We start from the raw sequence: 25,340 nt of genomic DNA, 5'->3' as shown, positions 1-25,340 counted from the left end.
TGCGCTGAGGTTCGCAGACGGACTGACCAGGAGTGAACGAGAATGACGTGCTTAAATAGGAGGAGGACTAATTAGGGAACGAGTGGCAGGTGGGGGCAATTGAAAAATGGTGAAAAAACCCTGGGGTATTGCTGAGGTTACGTTCCAACAAGAACCGATCCGTCTCTTCTCTGTCTCTTTGTCAGGATGACGTTGTACACCAAAAAAATAACAGCGACCAGATGATGAAGAAGCTGTGTCTGAGTCGGATTAAGGGGCTTCTCCTGCTACTGGTAACCATGGAAACCAGTAATATTTGTTTCATGTAGGGTAGCATAACCCTACTCCAAAAAACAGCCTGCAGATGGATAGGCACCGCCAGGCTGTACTCACCCAAGACGCCCCACAGAAAGTGGTCCCCTAGTAAGCCTAGTAATTAAGGGATCCGTGAACTGCGATATCAAGTAAAATGCACTACATAGTCCTCTCAAATGAGGCCCTCAAGCAGGAACTTTCCCACAATCCTCAGAGGCATTCTGGACTTACCCCAAAAGTTGTTGAATGGACCTATACATAACCGAAGAGACGGTGGCTGAGGTTCAATTCAGAGGACAAAAGAAGGGGAAAAGGACAATGATTCTTATTCTGAGCAGTCCTTGTGTTCTAAACAGGAGCGTTATGTTAAGGTGCTCTCGGAAAAGACAGTGACTTATTAACTCATGCTTACAAATCACCACTTGGTTCCAGAAATATTAATAGCTTCTTTTTACATAATTCAATTTGATTTAAAAAAAAAATCACAAATAAACACAGTAGGAGCAAACACAAAATAACACATTCGTCGCGGTATAAAAAATACTGTATGGAATGTTATAGTGATTAAGTATGTACTGCACCACACTGCTGTCAAGTGGCTAAATTATGTACTGCAGGAACATTACTGAAACGCAAAGTATTATAAAGCACATCCCAGAAACCTTTATTCATTGCTTATTGCTCCAGCGAAGGTCGGGGGGTCCCGTCCCTGTGCGTTGAGCCGACCAGATGAACCAGGTTTTTCCAATGCTGGCGGTCTTGTGCCAGCTGTTCTGCATCCTCTACGGCAACTCCGTGTTGTTGGAGGTCGCCCGCAACGACGTCGAGCCATCGAGTGCGGGGTTTCCCTCGTGGTCGTCTCCAGCCTGCGGCCTTTGGGTCAAACTGGAGAATGGCTCGTGTCGGATGGTCTGGTGGTAGACGAAGGACATGGCCAAACCAGCGGGTGCGGCGTTGTGCGACCAAGGAAGATGCTTGGGGCTGGCACGTGCGGGCTCTGAGCTCTTTATTGGAGACTCGCTGGGGCCACCTGATGTTCTCGATGGTTCTGAGAGCTCTGCTATCAAAACCATCGATACTTGTGGCCAGGGTGTCGTTCAGGGGCCATGTTTCTGAGCCATAAAGCAGGATAGGGAGTACGGCGAGGTTGTAAATGCGGAGCTTCGTCTTGCGTGCGATGGTCTGGTGCCGCCAGAGTGGTTTCCAGAGAGACTGCAGAGCAGATGCTGCCAGGGCTCTTCTGCGGAGAATCTCTGGTTTTAGGTCCCCATTGTCTGTCACCATGGACCCCAGATATACAAAGCTCTTGACAGGCTCTACGATGTCGCTACCAATTTGGATGGGAGGTGGATCTGGTCCATCACCGACATACATGAACTTGGTTTTCGTCCAACTCACTTGCAGGCCAAGCCGCGCTGCCTCTTCGCTGTAAATGCCCAGAGCGTCTCTCAGCTGGCTGTAGGAAGTGCTGAGAATGATGGTGTCGTCAGCATACTCCAGGTCAGTCAGGTGGTAGTTGCCGAAAGACACTCCGGGGATGCGCTCACTAACCCTGAACATCAGATGGTCGATGATGCAATTAAAAAGGTCGGGAGCAGCCACGCAGCCTTGGCGAACGCCGCTGGAGATAGCAAACCAGTCGGAGTCAATGCCGTTGATACGGACACAGCTCTCTGCGTTGCTGTAGAGCAGCTTGAACAGGGCTATAAAACAAAATTGATTTGAATAATACGCAAAAATACATCAACTATCTTATAAACACGCATTTTTAGATACTCGTAAGTAAAAGACCCCCTCCAAAAAGTTCTGTTTATTCTCCCTTCTTTCTTTTTAGATTTTGCTTTTTGTTTTTTTCAGTTTTCATTTTTCTTGTTCTTTTTTGCACATTCCAAAACATACATTTCTCTATTTTTTTCCATTCCCCCTTTCTCTTCTCCATTTTTGGTGTCTTCATTCAGTTTCCATTGTTTTGTTTCCTTTAGCTCAGGAGGTAGAGCGCTCGTAGCGCTCGTCTTGGGATCAAGAGATCGCAGGTTCGATTGTTTATGTCGAAGAGTCCTTGGGCAAGACACTGAATCCATAATGCCCCCAATAAGCAGGTCAGCGCCTTGCATGGCTGCAAGGCCGCTATTGTTGAGTGAGCGTGTGTGTGTGATTGGGTAAGTGTGAAGCACATTGTAAAGCGCTTTGGGAGGTCTTCATTGACTTGAAAAGCGCTATATAAATGCAGACCATTTACCATTCCTTGTTTCTTTGATCCTTTTCCTTTGTTTCTTCCCTTTTTTCCTGCTTTTTCTTTATGTATTTGATTTTTATTTTCAACTTTTCTTACATTTTGCCCATTTCATTTGGTCCTTTTCTGAACTTTTTTCTTGGTTTCATGTATTCGTCTCCCTCACTTTTTTTCTTCTTACAAAATATGAAATTTTGTCTTTATTTTTTGCCATCACCAAGCAAAGTCGCTAAAGTGTGCACTGTAGGAACATCGTTTAACTATTATTTCCATGGGAGGGGGGGGATCTGTATTTCTATTTTAGTTGTAATATATATTTTTTTGTTGTTGTTGTAAGTTGATGTTTATATATAAGTATTTGAAATATGTTGCCAAATTACCAAATTGTCAGCAATTTGAGTAATCCAGCGCATGCGCACTCTTTCTCAACAGTGGGCGCGGCTTCGGTAAAGCCACAAAACGCTTGACTCAAAAACATTTCACGACTCACACAAATTTGCAGCAAACTTTCCACGCATGGAGCTTTGCAACACTAGCAGATAAAAAAGGTAAATTACCTCCATATTGTGTGTTTTTGCATTACTTTTTTGACTTGTTTGCAGCTCTTTTGAAAACAAACAAAAAAAAAAGCCGACAGGTGTTTTCAGTCTCACGCGTGAGCTGGTCACGTAGGCGAAAAATAATCCCAAAGGTGATGTTTCTTGTGATTAAAAAGCGTTTTATTTAAAAAAAAGATATATATATATAAAGATGTTTCGTTTGCCATTGTTTATTTGTTTGGTTTAGAGTTTATGTTGGTTTAGTTCCGGCTGGTTGACTGCGCCCGTAATACGCATGCGCCAATTTCATCCTTCGTTGCCCCGGGGAGACATGTTTGCTCACGCGCAGAAACAAAATTGAAAAATAAGTTAAAAACTGCGGCATCATCTGCGCTTCATTAATTTATATACACTATAAAATAACATTGCTACATTGGCCGCAGGTTTTATTAAATACTTTAGCAGTCAGGGGACTTTTAAGTTTGACATTTCTGGTTTCTATCGTTAACATTGGGAGCGGACGAGGAACTAGGAAGAGTTAAAAAAATTATAATTAGTCAGAAATGTTGGCGAGAAGCCCAAAGGAGGAAATGGAAAAGATGTAAGAATTTTATAATCTTTATGTAATATAGAGATGCACATCATCACGTCAATCACATTTTAGCTTTGAAATATTAGTTGAACGGATTTTTAGCATCTTTGATACTTTGGGAGTTCCGTACGCCTTGCCAATAAAGTTGACCAATCAGCATGATTCAGGTTATATTCTGCCTAGCAACAATTGGTTCCTCATGTGCTATGGTCATAATGACAGATTGTGAGCAAACAAATGTATAATTTGGCAATTTGAATAAAATGAAATGATCTGCATTTATATAGCGCTTTTCAAGTCAATGACTTCCCAAAGCGCTTTACATTGTGCTTCACATTTCCCAGTAGTGGCCGTGATCTGTGCAGCCATGTAAGGCGCTAACCTGCTTATTGGGGGTTCAATGTCTTACCCAAGGACACTTCGACATGTAACACGGACAAGCCGGGATTCGAACTGGGATCCCTTAATCCTAAGACGATCGCTCTACCTCCTGAGCTTTTGCCGCCCCGTGTGTTTTAAAGTGTTTCCACATTAAATGAACTGTTCAAGAAGATAAAAAAAAAAACTCAAGCAATTTTAAAGGTGAGGCGAGTAATTAGAGGTTTCCTCAAAAAGTTGAAAGGAGTATTTGTTTATCAAAAGTGTGGGGCAACCGTTGAGAATTTCAGGCTGCAATCATGACTTTAGGCCAGGAAATGGTGGCAGAGTACCACTTGATTTGAATGCAATGCGTTTACATGGAATACATGGAATTTCTTAGACTTGCTCAAAAATTGTATTATTTTTCCATCTTTTTGGAGGTTGGTACCGCCCAGAACAGGCCTGATAGAAGCACATGGGGGCAATGAAAAAAATCATAAGGGCTCTTTGACACATTCTTAATGGAAAAAAATATGTAGTTTTAAACTTTTAAGGACACCTGTAACTCCGCACCCCACCCAACTGAGTTCAATGAGCCTTTATATATTTGTTGCCACTGCCCTTGTCTGCTTTTATCTTTTGTCATCTGTGTTCCCGCCCCAGAGCACATTACGCTCGAGGAAAGGAGGGAGCGGAAATGGGGAGAGGAGAGTGCTCATGGTTTTCTCTTATTCTAGGATGAAAATGGTGAACGTAAGAAACGCACTGTTTCAAATACAGTCCAATTGCCAACCCAAACCCCCAAAAAGATGAAAAAATAACCATTTATTTAAATGCCTCTAAAAAAGGCATGACAGAGGTTGCAATGATACTTTCAGCCAGTAAATGGTGTCAGCAAGTAGAACATTTTGAAATGTCGACACCACCTTTAATCAGATATTTTGAGTCATCAACTGTTTCAAACTTGGGCCTGGGGGGGCAATTACAGCCCATAGGATGATATTTTGAGGCCCCTGCCTCAATGAAAAGGTTTCAAAGGACAGTTTCTTTTATCAAGCTCATCCTTGTTGTAAAAAAAAAGCATTCATTGAAAAAAACCCAGTATTGTTTAAAAAAAAAAGCTAGAAATACATGAACTACGATATAAACGTGCACTTATTTTTCATAACAATAGCCTCCACACAAGAGAGATGACATAATTGTCCGCTTTCTTCTTGCTAAGGGTACCCCAAAAGAACAAAAAGGAGTCATTTGATTCGTATTAAAGATCCAATTTATAATGGTTCTTTTTTTGGGTGGGCCAGGGGTGCAAGAATGGATACAGAGGCTGACTATGGTGTGGGGTCCCTGGACCTGAGCCACCTGACCGAAGAGGAGCAGGACACCATCCTGCAAGTGCTGCATCGAGATTTGACCTTGAGGCGGCAGGATGAAGGGCGCATAAGGTCAGAGGTCAACTAAACCCCACTCTTGTATCTGGGTCCAATCACTAGAGGCCTTGTGATATAGACTAAGACATTTTCAAATCATTGCACGAATGCGGTAGTATACTGTAAAACCTTGTGTAGTAAAGCAGCCAATAAATACTGAATGCTTTTAAAAATCTTATCAGCTTCATTAGCATAGTTTGTAAATATGAAGTTGTTAGAATATAGCCATTACCAAAAAATTTTAGCACGAAGAAAATAGCATTTAGCCGTTAGCATCATTTTTTAAGCATGTAACCATTAGCATAACTCATTAACATGAGGCCACTAGCATAATTTGTAACTATGAAGTTGTTAAAATATAGCCATTACCAAAATGTTTTAGTTCACAGACCTGACAGCCTGAATGAGGAAGCTGTCTTTGAGCCTGCCGGTTTTGTTTCTGAGACTCTGCAGTCTTTTCCCTGACAGCAGCTGGTTGAAGAGGCTGCGAGATTGTCGCCTGAAATCCTGGTGGCTTTGCAGTTGAGGTGAGAGTTGTAGATTTCTGGGAGAGGCGCGAGGGTGACACCAATGGCCTTTTCTGCTGTTCTCACGATGCGCTGCAGGACACAGTGAAGGCACCATACCACACAGTGATGCAGCTGGTCAGGATGCTCTCGCTGGTGCCTCTTTAGAATGAGGGCATGATTGGGGCGTCTGTGTTCTGCGATATATAAGGTGCAGTGGGTTATAAGGCGCACTTTTAAGTTTCTGGCCAACATGGGGTGTTTAGGTGTGCCATGTATTCTGGAAAATATGGCATTTTCTCTCTTTTGTTTGCATTATTTTGCCAAGTAAAGGGCCTACAACCCACTGATAACGGGTCTGCGACCCACTTTTTGGTCCCGACTTACCAGTTGAGAAAGACTGTTCTGATGCCTTTGTCCTAAATTGCCCAAGATGATCTTTTCATTGCTTGGGGTTTGAATTCCGAATCCAAAGGCACTCCCTCGTCATTACCTGAAGTGTTAAATGTATTTGGAGGGAATCCAAAAACAAGACAAGGGTGTTTGTAAACCATGGGTGTGGCCTGTTCGACATTCGAGCGTCTCCTCTTAAGCGCTCCTGCAGGAACAACCAGCCTGCAGGCCTCCGATCGATCCAAATAGTGATACTGAGGGAGTACTTGGATCAGATCAATCCTATTGTCTTGGGATTTATATTGTCTTCCCAAAACTATTTCTTTAATAATGTTGTTTGGGGGTCTAAGGATTACACATATGTTTGAACTTTTAAATTCGATACAATTGTGTTCACTCTTTATATGCTCTACTGGCATTATTTTTAAAATATTGTGCAATGGGATGTATGTTGACATTGAATATACAATATTTCTAGTTTTGTGCCATTGCTGCTTTTTCTTGGTTTGACTCCCGACTTTGGTTCTAAAACATAAAGTTATATATTTTTCATACCGTTACCGGGTGCGTCGTTTGAGGTGTCTTTAAAAAGTTGACAGCACAATGTTTTATCTTTAAGTATGTGTTAACAATGCACAACTGAGTTCAGAGAGCCTTTATAATTTTCTTCATACAGCGCCCATCTGCTTTTATTTTTCCTTTAGCACTGCTGCTCCGAGACTCTCAACACATTTTAAGCAGGAAAGGGGGAGGGGTGGATAGTGTTTTCAAGCTCCCGGGTTTTTTTTTTTTTTTTTTTTTTTTTTAAAGTATAGCCTGAAAATGGTAAAAGAGGTCTGTTTTACATACAGTCAAAAAACCCCAACTGAAACCCCTGAAAAGAAGAGTTCATTAGTACTTGACGAATGAGCTGAATGAGGCTGCGATCATGACTTTAAGGCAGGAGATGTCAGCAGAGAGTAGCAAAAGTTCAAGTCGTGGTCACCAACTTTAAAGTCTGCATTGTCGTTATTTAAAGGGACCGTTTGTTTTATTGAGCGTCTCCTCGTCGTTATAAAAAACTTAATTCAGTGAAAGACTAGATTAATTAATATATTAAGAAAAAAAAACATTAAATATCATATAAACATGTACTTATTTACAATACAGAGAGGTTAAGAAATTAGCATTTATTTAGCATAAGATGAGCCTTAATTAAAGGGAGATTCCATAATTGTCTGCCATCCTGCTGCCATGGGTACCCAAAAACTTCCTGTAGGCTTAAGTAAAATGGTGTGTTTACCGTTGAGTCCCGGTAGTTAGTTTGCTTGAGCCTTTTTAGCACACATTGTCCCTTTTAATTAAAAAAAACAACTTTTTAGTGCCTCAAATATTGGTGCTGTGAGTTATCATAAACTAACTCACAAGGGTTTGGGCTTGAATTATTCAATGATCATGACATTTCACAGCAAAAAAAAAGGATAATTATCTGTATCGATACAACCCTGTATTTACTCCGATCGAATGGAGACAAAAATTCCCAGTATATCCCACTTCTTTCCTCAAACAATATTGTTTGCTGTGTAAACAGGATGCTAGCACAACGGCGAGCCGATCCGGCGGAGCTGCATTCGCAATCGGGTGCGTGGTTCCGGGAGGCGACCAGCAGGAGGCACCGCGGCCGCATGTCCGGCTCCGACCTGGTGCGCGCTACAATTCGACGGCGCCCGCCCAGGGTCATTGGTTAGTCTTGCAAGGTCAAACTTCTTCTTTCACGTTTCCACAAGTGATGGGGTTTTTTTTTGTGGTCTTCATAGTAACCGATACGTCAGTACCCGGGTTGTTCAACGGTGAGCACTCAGGTGACCCCACCCCAGAGGGGGGCGACGAGAGATTGAAGGAGACTGCGGAAGAGTGTCCAGAGTCTGTAACATTTTATTTTAATTGTACAGTGGTGCCTCGACTTAGGAATTCATTTTGTTCCGGGAGTATATTTGTTCTCTCATAAAGCCCCATTGCTTTTGTTTTTTTACATTTGCATTTTTTAAAAATAATATTTTTTTTATTGTAGCATTTTGATTTTTAACATTTTTTTTCAAACACGGCAGTTCTTTAGTTTCTTCATCCTTACCATTTGATTTATTTATTTTTTATATATACATAATCAGTGTCTGAAATAACGTCTGCCCAGGGCGTGCATCTTTTACGTCGGGCGTACAACTTACAAAACGCCTCCGCCTGGTTGGCCGACAACTTTTTCAAGAAAAAAAAAATAGAGAATAAAGAAAAAAAAATTAAATATTCACCTTTTAACTGGCTTCTTTGTTTACTGGTCCTCAGCAGTGTTTTTTGCTTGTTGTTTCTTGAAAAACAGATCCAATGACATATGCTCTCGCCTGCTTTTGACAATCCGTCTAAAATGCGTGAGACAGATGTCATCATAATGAGTGCTACCCCGACCTATTCACACTTTTTCTTGGTGATTCCTTTCCACGAATTCCCAGAGTTGATTGAATTTTACTAAAATATTTTTAATTTGGGCTGATGGAATGATAGCTGCATCCTCCTCCTTGTCGTTTCTGAACTCCTCCTGCACGGTGGTGTGTGTTTTCCTACCTTTCGTTTATCTATTACGTTATCCACTTTTCTGCATGTCTTTCGTGGCGTCCATTGTAAATGATGGCTCTTCGTAAGTAGACCGTTTACGAAGCGGCAAGGGGACACAAAGAATGGCAGCGTACTGTACTGTATTTTTGACTTTGTATCCTGAAACATCCTTTGTAACTAGAGGCAATATTTTCCTGTTCAGGTACTTTGTAACCTGAATCCTTTGTATGTGGAGACATTTGTAAGTAGAGGAACCACTGTACTGTATTTCAAAGTACCGTATTTAGTCAAATGTAATGGGCATACCCAATTTTTGACAAATTATTTCACTTTTTGTCAGCTCAAACTTTGCAGTTTAATGCAACGGCAATTGAAGGTTGCGTTGGTGAAGCACTGAATTTTAACCACTGGACTACCGGTGGTATAGATGACATAAAGAAGCCAACTTTAGGTTACAAGTGTTACAATGACAATAAATTCTATTCTTTTCTAAGCATTGTAAATAACAAATTTATTGTCATTGTAACATGAAATGCACAATAAGATTAACATTAATCTCTGGTAGCGTATCTTAAGGTCAGTGATAATGAGATAAAACCCTAAGCCTTTTTTGTATCTTGTCTATTTCACTGGGTGTCCAGTGGTTAGAGATCATCACTCTCACTGCTGTGGCACGAATTAGAATCCCGTCACTACCAATGTTTTGAAGTAAAACCTTGTGTATAACGAGCAGTCAAACATTTTCTTTTTTTTAGGTGATAAAAAACGCGCATTATAAACGAATGTGGAATGCTCTTTCCCCTGAGATTCGATCTGCAACCTCAGTGCAAATGTTTAAATCCAAGCTTAGAACACACTTCTACTCTATAGCATATGAATAACGTATATTTTATGTTGATAATATGTGTATTATTTGCCCTAATGTAGGTTTTAGATGAGGGGATGGTGTCATAATAGTCTGTAGTTTGCAATAGTCTTTGATCTGTGCAGCCCTTTGAGACTCATTGTGATTAAGGGCTGTACAAACAAACATTACTTGAATTGAATATATACTGTATATTGTTTGACCTGAGTTTTGCCAAATTTTTCTCTTCTCTTTTTTTTTTCTTTTTTTTTTTTTAGTAGTCCATCCAATTTTGGCTCCGCCCCCATTCGGGAAAGATCGTCATCAAAAGTCAGGGAAGAGGTGAAATGATTGATTTATTCTGTGCATGACTTTAACGCAAAAAAAAAAAATCTTGAATGGACATTGTGTAATATTTGACCACTAGATGTCATTGTATTGTGTAATGTGTTGTTTCTTCTTCCTAGGGGGGCATGACGGAAAATAATTGATAAGCAGTGCTTTAAATAGAGTAGATGCTAAAAACTCATATCTTGCTTCAACAAAGAATTTGCTTAACAAATAGGCCACATGGGGACAGTATAGGATGATGTCATCTGTTCTTCAGTGGGATTTTTTATTTCAAATGATTTTACTGCCAATTTTTAGTCTGCAAAAATATTTGGGTTTTTTTTTGTTAGCAAGATAACAAGCTTGAATTGTGTTTTTAGATTTGATAGAGCAAATTGAAGCAAATCCTGTCTCAACTCAAAAAATGCGATATTTTTACCCCCCCTTGTGGCTTGTTTTGTTTATTTTCATTTTTCTAGGAAGATAGTCCTCATTACAAAAGGGAGTCAGTGTCCATGTGCGACATCCTGACCGAATCGGAACCTATTCCATTGGAAAAAAACAATTTTCATTCCAGCTATATGGTAAGTGCTAACACAGAAATGACGCCAGATCTATTAACCGTGTCCCCTCCCCTTTTTCACAGCTAAGCGGCGGCATGATGAGTTTGTTTGGCTCGGGAGTTTTCGGAGTAGTGGAGGTCCGCGGCCGGCTGCAGTTCTCGCTGGCCTACGACGGCCACAAGGGGGAGCTACTGGTCAAAGTGCACCGATGCGAGGACATCTCGGCGGCGGCCGACGAGAACCGCTCCGACCCGTCAGTCTGCCCCCGATTCTGTCTGAATCGTTTTTCCCGAGTCGGGCTGAAAGGACACTCTTTCTCGGCAGGTACGTCAAGTGTTACCTGCTACCCGACGTGTCCAATCGCAGCAAGAAGAAGACAGCCGTCAAAAAGCGTACACAGAATCCCGTCTACGAGCAGACACTTAAAGTGAGGACGTCCACAGTCTACCGTAAATTCCCAACTACAGCGCGCACCTGATTGAAAGCCACATGCAAGAAACGTAACTTTGTTTTTGCACAAGCCGCACTGGATTTTAAGACACAGCCTTAAACGGGCATTAAATGAGCTAATTCGAGTCATTTTCTTACATTTGAATAAAAACAGTGGGGAAATGTCTAGTACTCAAAATTAACACATTGTGCTGCAATTAAAACACTGACCACACATGTCAATCTCAATTAACCAATGCAGCAGTCAATATTAATGAAATGAAATTATCTGCATTTATATAGCGCTTTTCAAGTCAAGAGTTCCCAAAGCACTTTACAGTGTGCTTCACATTTCCCAATAGTGGCCGTGCAGCCATGAAAGGCGCTAACCTGCTTATTGGGGGCATTAGGGTTTCAGTATCTTACCCAAGGACACTTTGACATGTAACACGGAGGAGCTGCGATCCAAGACGAGCACTCTACCTCCTGAGCCACTGCCGCCCCAAGGTATTAACTGGCATTAACATGTATGTTGTTGTGTGACCAAAATCCCTTGGAATCTTTCTAACAAGTATTATTGGCTGATTTATTATTTTAGTGTGACAGCAGGTAACTAACTAATCATTGGGTATACAGTTTCCCTCAGGCTGAAGACTGTGACGTCACAATGGGTTGTTATCAGTCCGATAACAGTCTGCCCTATAATTATCGTGTACCCCTCCTCAGTACAGTACAGTACAGTACTAGTGTAAGCATGTACTGTATAATGATTTTTTTATGTAGTTGTAGCAATGCGTACTTGGTCTTCTATCACTTTGTCATGTGCGCAAGGCAAGAGAGGTTAAGATCAGTTGCATGGTATAGCAAGTGTTGTACAGGCTGTTGTGATTATACAGGAGTCTTATTTTTAGTCACTACCGTTCATTGAGTTTTTCCTTGAGAATATTTTGTTACAGTCCTGCGTGTATTTTCATGGCAATTTAATTCATATTGACTGGGATGCTAGCTGTGATGGACGGCTGAGGATAGAGTCCTAAAACGACTGTCTTAATCGTGGGACTGTGTGTTACTTTTCTGTACTAGAAACTTCCCCACCGATTCTACAAAGATCGCAATCTTACTTCATAGGCACAGTGGGAGTCTCATTAATCAGTTCAACACTAATTAGGACTGGGCATTTGGCGACGGAAGGGATTCATAGTTACTCCTACAGTGTGCCCGTTCTAACGAATTTCTTCACTTTGACATTCATAAAACTTGGCAGAAATCACATTGTTTTAATGTTACAATCTGGCCCTGCGTGCATCCGAATCACTGCCGAAAACCTTGTAAGCAACCGCCTCAGGAAGAAAAAAACAAACACACAATGACATTGGTAGCTCAAATGATTAGATGCTTGAATTACACTTAAAAGTTTATGGGTTCAATCCCAGTCAACACAATATGAATTAGTTTGTTTTGTAATTGTAACATGTGCAGTCCTTTTGAGAAATTTCTTGATTAAGGGGCTATACGAACAAATGTGACTTGGCTTGACAACGTATCGTAAGCTGTAGTGTTTAAAATGTAAAAAAAAAAGTAGAGTCTTGTAGCCCACAATCGACGGTAGTCCAACCCTCGCCGATCCCAGACTGATTTCTTTTTTTCCATCCCAGTACAAGATCCGCAAGAACGAGCTAAAGAGTCGCACCCTGAACCTGTCTGTGTGGCACGCAGAGCCGCTGGCCCGCAACGTTTTCCTGGGCGAGGTGGAGGTCGAACTTGGCCTTTGGGACTGGGCCTGCACACAACCGCTTTGGCAGGAACTGCAGCCAAGGGTGATAACTGCCACACAAAAACATACTGGCCTTTTTCATTAGACATGTCAGTGCTTTTTATTATTTAATTGATTGATTTTTTAATTTATTTTCATTACGTTTAGCTTTTTATTATTGAGAGGGAAACTAGGGATTTTGTATTTATTATTTTTGATTGAATTTTGATGTCTCTTATTTGAATAATTTTGAAAAAAAAAGGAAAACATAGAGGCACATATATTAAATAAATAAAATGTAAGTCAAATCAATACATTTGAGTATCTTAATATTTTTTTAAGTAATGCCAGTACTTTTTGTTTTGTTTTGTAGACTTTATTTTTTCAAACTTTATTTGTTATATCTACCTTCCTTTATTCTAAGTTTTCTCTAATAAAGTGCCATTGCTTTTGTTTTTTTTACATTTGCATTTTTAAAAAATAAATTATTTATTTTAGCATTTTGATTTTTAACATTTTTTTAAAAAAACACGCGGGTTCTTTTTAGTTTTTCAATTTGTTTTCTTAGTATTTTTTTTTTTTTTTTTTATAATACATTATGTATTTTGGGTGTTTTTTCCATTTAAAATTCTTACATATTCTTTATTTTATTTTTTAATCAGAAGAATGTCAAACTAGACTAGCAGAATACAGTGGCACCTCAATTTACAAAATTAATTGGTTCCAGCTGTGACGTTGTATAATTAGAAGGTTGCAAATCAAAACATGTTTTCCCATTGAAATGATTGGAAACTGGATTAATCCGTTCCAAGGTCATCAAATGCAACCAAACCCCCATTAAGATTAACTGGAGGTACACTAATGTTCGGTCACTGTTCATAAATATACAACATAGAATAGATAAAACAAGAAATAAGGCTAAAGAAATGCAAAAGATGACGTTACTCTGCAGTACAAAGCTGTATTAACCAAGACCAGTTTAATGACCAAATGAAAATGGTATAAAGTCAGTGTAAATGTTCTCCACTTGGCACACTTTCCACTCACCGTGCCGCTGGACGCATTCAATGGCGATCCAGCGATTGTTGTGTCCATCTGGAACGCAGAATGTTTTAAAAAATTTTCATTAAACATTTCTATTGCTGGTCCGCTTCTGGCTTCATCAAGTTGTCTTTTTGTTATAAAACCCTGCAGTTTTTTTCCCCAGCAAGCAAACACATCCTTAAATTCTCCAGTCGATAGCTGCTCACCTGGATTATTGTCTTGGTCAGAGTGCCAAATCGGCAACTCTACTCCCCACTTTCACGTTTGTTTCTTTTCAATTATTAGGGGAGCCCTATCTCTCTCTTTCTCTGCTCTTTTTGCAGGACCCATGGCTGCAAATTAAATACCACTGTAAATGATGCACATTGGCAGAAATGAACTGCGCCTTAGTGGCTGCAAACAATGAATTAACTCACTGAACCCTTTAGCAATTTAACGCAGGAGGTTTAAGGGTCTCACCTACCTGAAAAACTTCGCAGGACGCTGGTATGTGCATTGTGCATGATACTTTAGTTGTAGCTGACTTTGGATACTAGAGAACTGATGTTGTAACGAGGATACATTTATCAAGACGCAAACTTTGGATACCGAAACTTAGAGGTACCACTGTGTATTTTGGAATTGATGCTCCTTTTCAAGCATTGGAAACTCCTTGTGCAGAGTTCCTTAATGAAGTGGCTCCTTGCAGCATTCGATCTCCTAGGTAGGCAATTATTTAGAGTCATTGGGTTTAAAAATGTAGCCAAGGGGCCCATCATGGAGACGCACGCATTTTTTTCTTTTATGAATGAATATACGTACATACAAAAATCTACATGTTATATATTTTTTTAAATAGACTAGTCTCATGAAATTGGTTTTGACACAATCACTATGGAAGCAAAAAGATAAACTGTGTTAGTTCCCTGTTGTTTTAACACTTTTAGTACTACTGTAGTAATAGTTTTGGAATATTTTTGCAGTCAGATTTTTGTTTTATTTTTGTAGTTTAACTTTTTTAGTATTTTTTTTTTTTGTAGTGCTTCCATATTATTTTTGTTGTTTATCTGTAGTATTTATGTAGTATGTTGTATTATTACTGTGGTTTTATTTTAATAGTATTTTTGAAGTAGAATGTTGTAGTGCTTCCATAGTAGTATTTTTGTTTTACTGTTGTAGTTTATTTTGTAGTATTTTGATAGTAGTTTCTTGTTGGATATCTGTAGTTGTAATAGTGTTTTTGTATTGTAGTATTACTGTAGGGGTATTTTTTTGTAGTATTTACATTGCAGTAATTCGTATTTTATATAATATTGCTCTAGTTGTATTTTAGATAGATAGATAGATAGATACTTTGTTCATCCCCGAAGGGAAATTCACATTTCCAGCAGCATCCCTGAGCTGAGAACAATCGAGAACATATTTTAGTAGTATTTCAAGGCTAATATTTCCATAGTAGTATTTTTATATTATTACTGTAGTAGTATTTTCTAGTGATTCTGTAGTATTTTTTTTACTTTAAGAATGAAAGCAAAATCATATGGAGTCCATGTTTTTCAGCACAAAAGTAGGCACTATATTTGATTTTCAGTTTTTTAATTTGTGGTATTTTGTTGTATTTCTGTAATATTATTTTTGTTGTAGACACACAAAGGAACAATGGGGACAAAGTTGGCACAATTTTTTTAAAGTACAGTAGTATTTAATTTACTATTGTTATAATATTTTGACCAGTTTCGTTAGGAGAGCCGGATTAAAAATCTTGCCGGGCCGCAGTTTTCCCACCTCTGTTCTATCGACTTTGAACTTGGACTAATTTCCTTTGTTATTTTCATGGTGCAGTTCTGCTTGAGGCCGGACTGCGTCAGCAGCCGCGGCACCCTGCTCTTCTCCATCAAGTTTGTCCCGGAAGGCTTCGAAGGCAAGACTATCCGTTTCATTATTGTTTTATTAATTTCTGCCTTACTAAAGTGGACTTTTTTTTTTTCCTTTTCATTTTCAGGTGGTCTTCCGCTGACGGGAGAGCTCCACATTTGGCTTCAGGGGGCTCAAGGTCTACTGTCCAAAAAAGGGGGTGCTGTCGACTCCTTTGTCAAGAGGTTCGTTTACAAAACCAACTTTTCTTTTTGTTTTTGTATTGTTTGAATCACAATAGATACAGTATTTTGCAATTTCTGAGAATTTTTTTCGTTTCCCATCCTTTTCCTTGGTTGCGAACCAAGAGTGATTTATGAGGGCTTGAGGAGACCAAGTGAGAGGATCAGTACCATCTTGTTTCAAATATTTTTATTGGTTTTATAAAACAAATTATAAACAAGATATGTTACAACATGTCATTTCTACAAGGAGAAAGAAAACAAACAAAAATCCAAACATGAACCCCGAAGCACCCTTCACCCAATCCAACCCCTCCTCCCCCATTTCCCTGAGCGCTATCAATGTCAGTTTAAAGAGGTCAGGACCCCTGCTCCTGTTCCACGAACGATATTAGTGGTACCCATATCCTTTCACATTTTTCAGGTTTGTCCTTTATGGTGTATAGAATTTTCTTTAAGTGTAGCGTGTCTGTCAGTTCCGTCATCCATCTTCTCCTTTGTGGGCAACACTTTTCCTTTCCAACACATTAATATGAGTTTTTTGGCTGTAATGAGTCCATAGGAAAGAAGCTGTTGATTACAAAGTGCAAAGCTGTGCAACAGTTTGGCCTCTGAAGACTCACATTTCTCGTATATGGGAGAAATTTCAGGAAAGATACTATGTATGATTTGGCGCAGTGGTTAGCGCGTGTGTGGCACAGTTCTGAGGTAATGGGTTCAAATCCAGCTACCAACCTTCCTGTGCGGAGTTTGAATGTTCTCCACGTGCTTGCGTGGCTTTCCTCCGGGGACTCCGGTTTCCTCCCACATTCCAAAAACATGCATGTCAGGTTAATTGGCCGGTCCGAATTGTCCCCAAGTGTGAATGAGTGGCGGAATTGTCTGTCCCTGTGTGCCCTGCGATTGGCGGGCAATCAGTTCAGGGTGTCCCCTGCCCACTGCCCAAAGATGGCTGGGATGGGCTCCAGCACCTCCGCGACCCTACTGAGGATAAGCGGTGCAGATAATGGATGGATGGATATTATGTAGTCTTACTTTGGAGTAATGAATTCTGTGGACAACCTTAAATTGAATTAGGTGGTGTCTAGCATTTAAGAAGCAGCTATGGATATGCTCCAGGCTAGCTCCCCATATATTATTAGGAATGGACTTCCCCAATTCACTCTCCATTTATCTTTTATCTTAGACATGTTTGGGTGGGAAAGACAGCTTCAAACACCCGTCCAGCTTATCAGGGGTTGAATTTTCGTATCCAGTCAGGCGTTTCCTCACATAGTTTCTAATTTGAAAGTACTTGAATCGGTGAATCCATGGTAGGTTATATTTTTCCCGAAGTTGCTCAAAGGATTCAAAAGAGCCCTCTATATAAAGGTCCCCAATATTACTTATACCAATTTCCTTCCAACCGTTAAAAAAAAGCCATCCATATTAGAGGGGGCAAATGACGGATTCATTGCAATAGTTAAAAGAAAAGAAAGCCTCCTAAGGTTAAGGTGCCTTCCCATTTTCTTCCATAACTTTGTGTAGTGTATATAACTGGATTTTGCCCAAAGGTATTTTTACCAATCTCCACAGGAGAGAGTATAACTGCTCCAAATAAATAGGACTGCCAGTCCTCCCTCTACATCCTCAGCCAGCAGGGCGACATTGAAGTGTCATCCAACCATGCCGAGCCTGAGCCAAGGCCTGCCGCCCTATGATCCTTTTTAATCCTATGTGATTTGTAATTCCAAATGAATGATAGAATAGTAGCATCTAATGTTTGTAGAAGCATATTTACGGATGATTATTGGTATGTTCTGCAGGAGATATAAGAATTGAGGAAGGAAGATCATCGTAATTGCATAAATTCTACCTACTAACGAGATTGGCAATGATTTCCAAAATTCTATCCGTTTTTTTAAGTTTCTCAATTAAGGGACTAAAGTTTGCGTCAAACAAAACTTCATATTTTTTGGTTATTACTATCCCTGAATATGTAAATTTTATTTTAGTTATCTAAAAGGGGAATCGCTCACCAAACTTTCATCAGTAAGACTTATTGGCATGATCTCACTCTTAGTCCAATTCTATTACCTGAAAAGGTTCCAAAACAATCAACGATTTCCAAAATCTGTGGGATTGTAGTTTTGGGTCGGGTTACATACAGAAGAATGTCATCTGCGTACAAAGAAATTATATTGCAAGTATGTTCAGTGTTATAGCCATGTATGGCAGGGTCTTTTCTAATTGTGCGAGGGGCTCCACAGCAAGAGCTACAGCAAAGGGCTCAATACACATTCCTGTTTGCAACCCCTACCAAGCATGAACTGCGAGGACAGTGTCCCATTGGTCAGTATTCTGACAGAAGGATTGCTGTACAATAGCCTAATTCAAGCGATGAACCTGTCTCCAATCTCAAATTTCCCAACACTGAAAATAAGTACGAAAATTCTACCTGGTCGAACGCCTTTTCTGCATCAAGGATTATCACTACAATGTCTTCCCCAAGGCCTCTGGGAGAGTGTATGACATTTTGGGATAAAACCAGGCTGGTCTAGGTGCACCGATTTGCCCATACAAACACTAAGCCTCCTTGCTAAGGTTTTAGCTAGAATCTTCTGATCCGTATTTAATAGGGAAATTTGACTATATGACCCCACCATTTCCAAGTCTCTATCCTTCTTCAGAATCAAGGTGATAATGGCCGCATTCAAGGTGGGTGGGAGGGTGCTATCTTCCATTGCTTTGTTATACATCTTGAGCAGGTAGGGAGCCAAAGTTTTACTTAATCGTTTATATAACTCATTACTCAGACCAGCAGGGCCAGGGCTTTTTCCATTTTTAAGTGTTTTAATAGAATCCATGATGTCTTCGCAAGTAATTTCTACATCCAGTCTCTCCCTATCTGACAATCTCTGGTAAACTACATGAAGAATCTAAAAATGTTTGCAGTACTCTGAGAAGAGTACAGCCTTTCGTAGGAACCTTTGAATTCTCTGTTAATATCTTCATGTTGAGTGTGGAGAACACCGAAGTCATATTTAGGATTCGAGGCATATGGCAGCAGCTTCCCTGTATGTACTGAACACTAAGTAGTGCTCTATTCCACCCCATTCCCCCTTTAAGACCTAAGTTAAATTAAAAAAAAAAATGCTAGCAACCTGAAAAAAAACATAGTTGGCTGAATCTTAAACACTGCTTCCTATAGAACCTGTCTCAAACCCTATCGCTTAGGCGGGGACTCCCAGTACAAATGAAAAGTTAGTCATTAAAGATAAATGAAAAATCCACAAACACTCTGTAAAATAACATAACAGTATATGGTTCAGGCCCACCAGCTCAGTAGCCTAGATGGTAAGGCGCCCGCTTTGAGACTGGGAGGTCGCTGGTTCGCGCCTCGGCCGAGTCATTCCTAAGACTTATAACATTGGTAAAATGGCGGCGCCCTCTGTTGGCTGCGGCTGCATCGGCTCGCTACAACGGGTCAGGTGTATCGACATTTCGTTCTTACAAAGAATGACAATACAAAGGAAATTATTATTATTATTATAATTATTATTATTACCTTCCCATAAACCACAGGCTCATATTAATCCTTTTGTATAATAACTAAGCATTCTCAGCTTAGGCCAGGGTTCTGCTGACTTGAAGATGAGTTTGATCCCCATGCGCCACCCGAAGCAACGCAGGGTGGACGAGGTGAAATGTAATCTCCCTGTGGTGCAGTAGGGATTTCACCTCTCTAAAGGAGGCGCGTCTCTTGGAAGTATATTGGCTGCAGTTTGTGTAGTTGGACCTTGGCTCCGCGCCATACCAGCTCTCTGGGGTTCCCAGCTAGGGCCTTGACTTGATCCTGAAGATGATCAAACTGACGATCATCGCTCTGGGTTTTCCGTCGCGTCTGAGGGGGCCAACTCTGTGGGCTATGTCTAATACAGGGGGAGCGGGGAACACGTCGCTCAATACTTTTGAGTAGAATGAAGACATGAATTGTGTAGCATTTTGCCCACCCGCCTCTGGCTACTTCTCGTCGATAAATCAGTGTTTTATGTGTGGGATGAAACCACTCAAAATGGCCTGGAGAGGCATGGGTGTCGCCAGGCTGTGCTTGCCCAAGACACACCATAGGAAGTGGTGCCATTATGACCCCAGGTGGGCAAGGCATCCGTGGACAGTGAACGCCGCAACGAAACCTTTTTTTTTTTTATCCGCGGTAGAAAATATTTTCTTAAAATGAGTCAAATAATCGTCTTTATAAAACAATTTTGCTTATTTTTAAATTGACAGTGGGTAATCATTCACCTCTAGAAGTCATTGTACCTATGAATAATAGCTGTAAATAAAATATAGGTAGTTTGTTCAAATAAAACAATATTCTTTTATTTTTTTATTATTTCACATAAAGGTAAACATTCTTGTCCAACTATTGGAGTCTTGTGGATGTGATGAAACATCATTTTTATTTTATTCTATTTTATTTTTTTTACCCATTTTGTGTGTGCGTCTGTATATTTTACGTTCTTTTATGTTGCGTGGAGACTGGCGGTGGTAGCTTTAGTATTGTATACGTAATATTTCTATATGACATTTTGAATTGCATTTCAGTGTCTAAAAAGTACTATACAAATACATTTTTGTTTGATATTATTAAATACACCAGGAGCGGCTGAGAACAACTGGAGTTGGTCAGAGCTGGTGCTGGTGACTAACTTTGCAAGTTTTGTTTACACCAAGGAACTAACAATAGCTGCGAGTAGCGAGCCATAGTTTGCAGCCGAGTGGTTAACATGAATGGCTAGAGAAGGAAACAGTGAAAAGCATGTCCACGATGTTCACTTGCATGAGCAGCTGCAGTAGCAAATGACACTGAAGGAAAAAGCAGGAGCACCTAATAATACTAATAAAGGCAAGATATTGCCTGTAGTCACGTGGCTAAAGAAGGAAACAGTGGAAAAAATGAAAGATGCCTGAATCTCAAGACTCTGCAAGGTTTGCTTGTATGAGCATCTGTGGAAGATGAATGACACTGAAGGACAGAGTAAGAGCAGCTAACAATAGGGACGAGCTGTAGTCAAGCTGCTAGCATAAGTGGCTAGAGAAGAAAACTGTGGGAAAAGGGCCAGATGCCTGAATGACTGGACTCGGTGACCATCAGGGCTCAGCTTTGGAAGGCATCAATAGTATTTTATTGAAGTGACTAAAGTATTTAACATCGCTAGGGGTCGCTATATAATAAAGACTGTGGCTTGAGGTATGTTTTCCCTTCTTTTTTTTCTTTGTTTTTTAGAAAAAACTACAAATACACAGCTAAAAATGAACAATACTGTATTTTGTGCTCTAGTGGATGATTTTTTTTAGCAGTGAAAATGTGACAAAATAACATCCAATTTCCTTCTGAAGTTATATCCTACCGGATGCCGGCTGCAAAAGTTGTCAAAAGACTCAAGTGGTGAAGCGCTCTCTTGGTCCGTCCTACAACCACACCATGGTTTATGACGGCTTCCACAGCAGTGACCTGGAAGAAGCTTGCGCCGAGCTCAGCGTTTGGCAGCGAGAAGGTCTCAAGCAGCACATCATCGGCGGCGTCCGCCTCAGCTGCGGGACAGGTGAGACCCTCCCATCCACAAGGGGCCGCTAAAAGGAAATGCCCCCAATTCCGGATTACAGAGCGCACCCAAATAAAAGACGCCTGTGCGAATTTAGGGAAGAAACTCCAATTTGGATTGGTCAAGTGGCACTGGATTTGAAGCCTTAGACTTGAAAATTACCTCATTCACGTCTATTTCTTAGATTTTGAAAAAATCAGCGAGGAAATGTCTACTACAGTAAAGTAACACTATGTGCCACGATTAGGACACTCGTTTGGGGACTTTGTCCAACCTAAGGATTGACCGATTTGGGTTTTTCAGGGCAGATACCAATAAAAGTATGAAGAGGAGGCCGATAACCGATATAAATTGCAGTGAACCCTTAAAAATTGGCGCAAAATCTTTTTAATAATGTCAAAAGAAACAAACAATATTGTTATAAATTCCAATAACACCTCAATATCTCTCTGAAACCTTTACATTAAACAAATTAGTTAAGTCAGTCGTTTTAAAATTCTAATCTTACACCTAAACCAACAGTGCAAGAAATAAATTAGGACTAGCAGCAACGAGTATAAAGGTACATAAAAACTTAAATAGCTTCCTGAACATTTTTACGGTAAATAAATGATAAAATAATCACTCAGCCTTCCACTTTAGCGGGCTTTGTATGCTCTCTCTTTTAATCACAAACACACGCTTGATTGAGAAGCTAATGTTATGACAAGAGCTAATGAATCAGTTCCCCCCTGAACTTGCTTCCCTTAAACAAGTAACCTACCCTTTTTATGCTATTTCTTCACACACACACACAATCACACACACATTTTTCTACCAAGACTCAATCTTATTAAAATCGCAATATTCTCGCGGTCCCAGGCATGCCAGGACTCAGGAATTAGCAGAGCTGCCACTGTTTACTCCTCTCTAACGATATTCTTCCTGCTTTATTGGATCTTTCCCAGGTTGTTTATTAAATCATAAGGCGCAAAGTGGGTAGCGTCAGGGACAGAAGGGGAAGCTTGGCTGCATCTGAGCCTAACCCAGTTTTAACTATAATTAATCAGCCTTTCGAATAGAAAATTATGTCAATAACTATATCCATCGAATTCCTGAATATCAGTGCTGATGATCTGTTGACTTCTAGTCTGCATCTGTTAATCCTAATCAACTAGCGCAGCAGTCAATATTAATTAAATTGGCATTAAGTTATACGCTGGAGTAAAAAAAAAATACATAGATGCTTGGAATGTTCTTAACCAGTAGTTTCAGCTGATTGAATATTCGTTGCTGTAGTTTGGCAGGTGGTGACTAATCGGGTATTTTGTCTCCTCTATCACTTTGTCATGTGAGCAACGGCTGGGAGAGCTTAAGATAACACCCATGGCATAGCAAGTGTACAGGCTGTTTAGATTGTACTGGCTTCTCAAATGTATTCATTACAATACATTGATAAAAATGAGCATAAATCAATACAAAGTGGTGTTGCTGGACCATTTTTTTAAAGGTAAGGTGCGTAGTGGTGTTCTTAAAACGTTTAAAATTGAATATTTTCTCTATTAAGAATGTGTTAACAATTGCCAATTGAGTTCAAAGAGGCTTTATAGATATTTTTGTCACCTCGTTTATCTGCTTTTATGTTGCTTTTAATCACGGAGTGCGTTTGGATGGAGGAAAGGAGGCAGGGGGAGATGGGGTGGAGAGTGCTTTCACACGTGTGCTTGCGGATTTCTTTTATTCTAGGATGAAAGGGGTGAAAGTAAGAAAAGTACAGTTTCAAATAGTCTAAATGCCAACCCAAAACCTCCAAAAGATGAGAAGAATTTATTCGAGCGCATCAATGAGAGTCATGGACTTTGCTGCGCAAAACAAGCTGCTTGATAATTGGTGTTTTAAAAAACAAATTAAAGAAAAAAAAATCTAACAAAAAATAGAAGTCAAGTTAAAAAGATAATAATAATTAGAATTTTTGTAAAAAAAAAAAAAAAAAAAAAAGATTAAAAAAAGTGCTAGTGTTTTTTTTTTTTGTTTTTTTAAATGACTTCAATAAAAAATATTTAAAACAGTCAAAATGTTAAAAGGAATACTTGACTGCTGCGCTAATGGATTGAAGGGTCCGCAAATGAGTGTCTTATTGGCAGCACAATGTGTAACTTGTTCATCCATGCGCATCACTATTTAGATAACGAGGCATTTGACTATCGAAGGGATTCGTACTGTCACCGTTTCTCCGCCCTACAAATAATTTCTATACTTTAACATTCAGAGCACTTGGCAGAAATCACATGGCGTCATCACCCACCGCATGCTCTCTCGATGCTCTGTTTCAAAAAGATGGTTTGATTGTGGAAATAAAATAGCAGCTTGTAGTTTGTAACTTCCGGTAATAATAGTGTAATCTGCAGGTCAGAGTTACGGCGAAGCTGTCCAGTGGATGGACTCCACAGAAGAAGAAGTCTCTGTGTGGACCGCCATGATCAAAAACCAGAACCACTGGATCGAAGCCTCGTTGCCTCTCAGGACCAACCTGACGCCACGCTCGTCCCATTAACGCTAACTGATCATTTTTTAGACCTTGTAAATGAGATGTAGAATTTTGCTAATTTTGCTTGTATGTTCTCGTTTCCATATTACAGCAGTCACTGTGTGATCTTGCTATGTAATTCAATGGGAATCCTGTTTTTCTTGCTCGCTTCTCAAAGGTTTGTCGGTGCTCAGAAACTTTTAGCTCATTTTTGCTCCTTTGCAAGCTTAATACAATTTACTACTCGTATTTTTTTAAGAGGTAGACGATTTAAATCCAAGACAAATGTTGTAATTTGCGTGCAGGAGTCGTTAGTGGTTGATGTATTTTTCTCTTCTCTAGTTTTTATTTGAGTGTAAATTGTTAAGAATTCTATCACCGGACAACAAGCTTTAAATTGTTTGTTTTCACCTAAGGTTTGTCTAACAAAAAGAAAATGATTGTTTACAGCTGTTTTATAGTCCCATCTAGTGGCCAAAGGTGTCATGACAACTGTGCCCTCTGTATTTTAAACCGGAATCTAGCAGTTTTCAAATATTGTACAGTACCATGTTGTTTATTTATTTTTTCTTAATGTTTCCCTTTGAATGTAACAGATTTTTTGGGGGGTTAAGACTTTATAAAGACTTTAGTTTTAATAAGGTATTAGAGTCTATCATATTTTCTCGACTGTATTTTGCCCCATTACGGTATCTGCGACTCAAAGTTCGCATGCGCAAATTAAATCGAAGACTTCCGGTGCGTACCAAGGTGGCCGCTTCATTAAAAAATCCCTTTAGCTATTTTACATTTACACTTTATTTTTTGTGAAATATTTTTAGATGAAGACTAAGAATTTGAAACTCCTTTTTACTACCTGTCACTCCTCGTAGTACGCATGCGCGATCTGAATCAAAGCTATTTGGTGTGTACGCTGGGTACAGCCTCATTAAAAATGACTCTCTAGAGATTTTTTTAACCATTTGTAAAAAAACTTTTGACTAAAACAATTAATGAATTCAGACATAAAGTACCAGGTCACTATATCTGCATTTTGCTTCTTTTGCGACTCATAGTGCGCATGCGCTGCCAAAATCCAGGACTTGTAATGTACACTCACTCAGGTGGCGGCTTCATTCCAGAATATTTCGCCTAACATTTTGTTTCGATTTAGTTCTTTTTGTTTTACATTTAAAACGTGTTTTCTTGAATTCATGCATGAATACAATTATAAATATTCCAAAAACGAAAGTCGCAACTTGTTTGACGTGTCTGATGACGTCACCAAAGCCCTAA

At 39.7% G+C, this 25,340-nt stretch overlaps 2 protein-coding genes and 1 long non-coding RNA gene across 3 annotated transcripts; 1 reads left to right on the top strand and 2 right to left on the bottom strand.

The window, feature by feature from the left end:
- Positions 1-969: 969 nt before the first annotated feature.
- Positions 970-14,399, bottom strand: LOC148370732 (uncharacterized). The gene is made up of 5 exons (XM_088329181.1): positions 14,360-14,399; positions 13,900-13,947; positions 8,633-8,740; positions 5,840-6,151; positions 970-1,997 (listed from the first exon to the last, which is right to left on the bottom strand). Exons 1-5 carry the CDS (start codon positions 14,397-14,399, stop codon positions 970-972), a joined length of 1,536 nt encoding a protein of 511 aa, XP_088185307.1.
- LOC148370731 (synaptotagmin-like protein 1) lies at positions 2,932-24,710 on the top strand. Its single transcript, XM_088328464.1, has 13 exons — positions 2,932-3,075; positions 5,323-5,463; positions 7,918-8,069; positions 8,144-8,249; positions 10,056-10,119; positions 10,587-10,691; positions 10,754-10,923; positions 10,995-11,097; positions 12,755-12,916; positions 15,718-15,796; positions 15,878-15,974; positions 21,354-21,559; positions 23,947-24,710. The coding sequence occupies exons 2-13, from the start codon at positions 5,333-5,335 to the stop codon at positions 24,090-24,092; spliced, it is 1,521 nt and encodes a 506-aa protein (XP_088184590.1). The 5' UTR covers positions 2,932-3,075; positions 5,323-5,332; the 3' UTR covers positions 24,093-24,710.
- On the bottom strand, positions 21,262-25,273 carry LOC148370730 (uncharacterized). The gene is made up of 2 exons (XR_015849723.1): positions 25,165-25,273; positions 21,262-21,587 (listed from the first exon to the last, which is right to left on the bottom strand). It is a non-coding gene; the product is annotated as an uncharacterized LOC148370730 (long non-coding RNA).
- Positions 25,274-25,340: the final 67 nt, after the last annotated feature.

Source organism: Urocampus carinirostris, chromosome 2 (genome assembly GCF_059441175.1).
Source record: "Urocampus carinirostris isolate Australia breed hairy pipefish chromosome 2, RoL_Ucar_1.0, whole genome shotgun sequence".
Lineage (NCBI taxonomy): Eukaryota > Metazoa > Chordata > Actinopteri > Syngnathiformes > Syngnathidae > Urocampus > Urocampus carinirostris.
The sequence above is the reverse complement of the archived record's forward strand: the minus strand, read 5'-3'. Positions and strand labels throughout refer to the sequence as shown.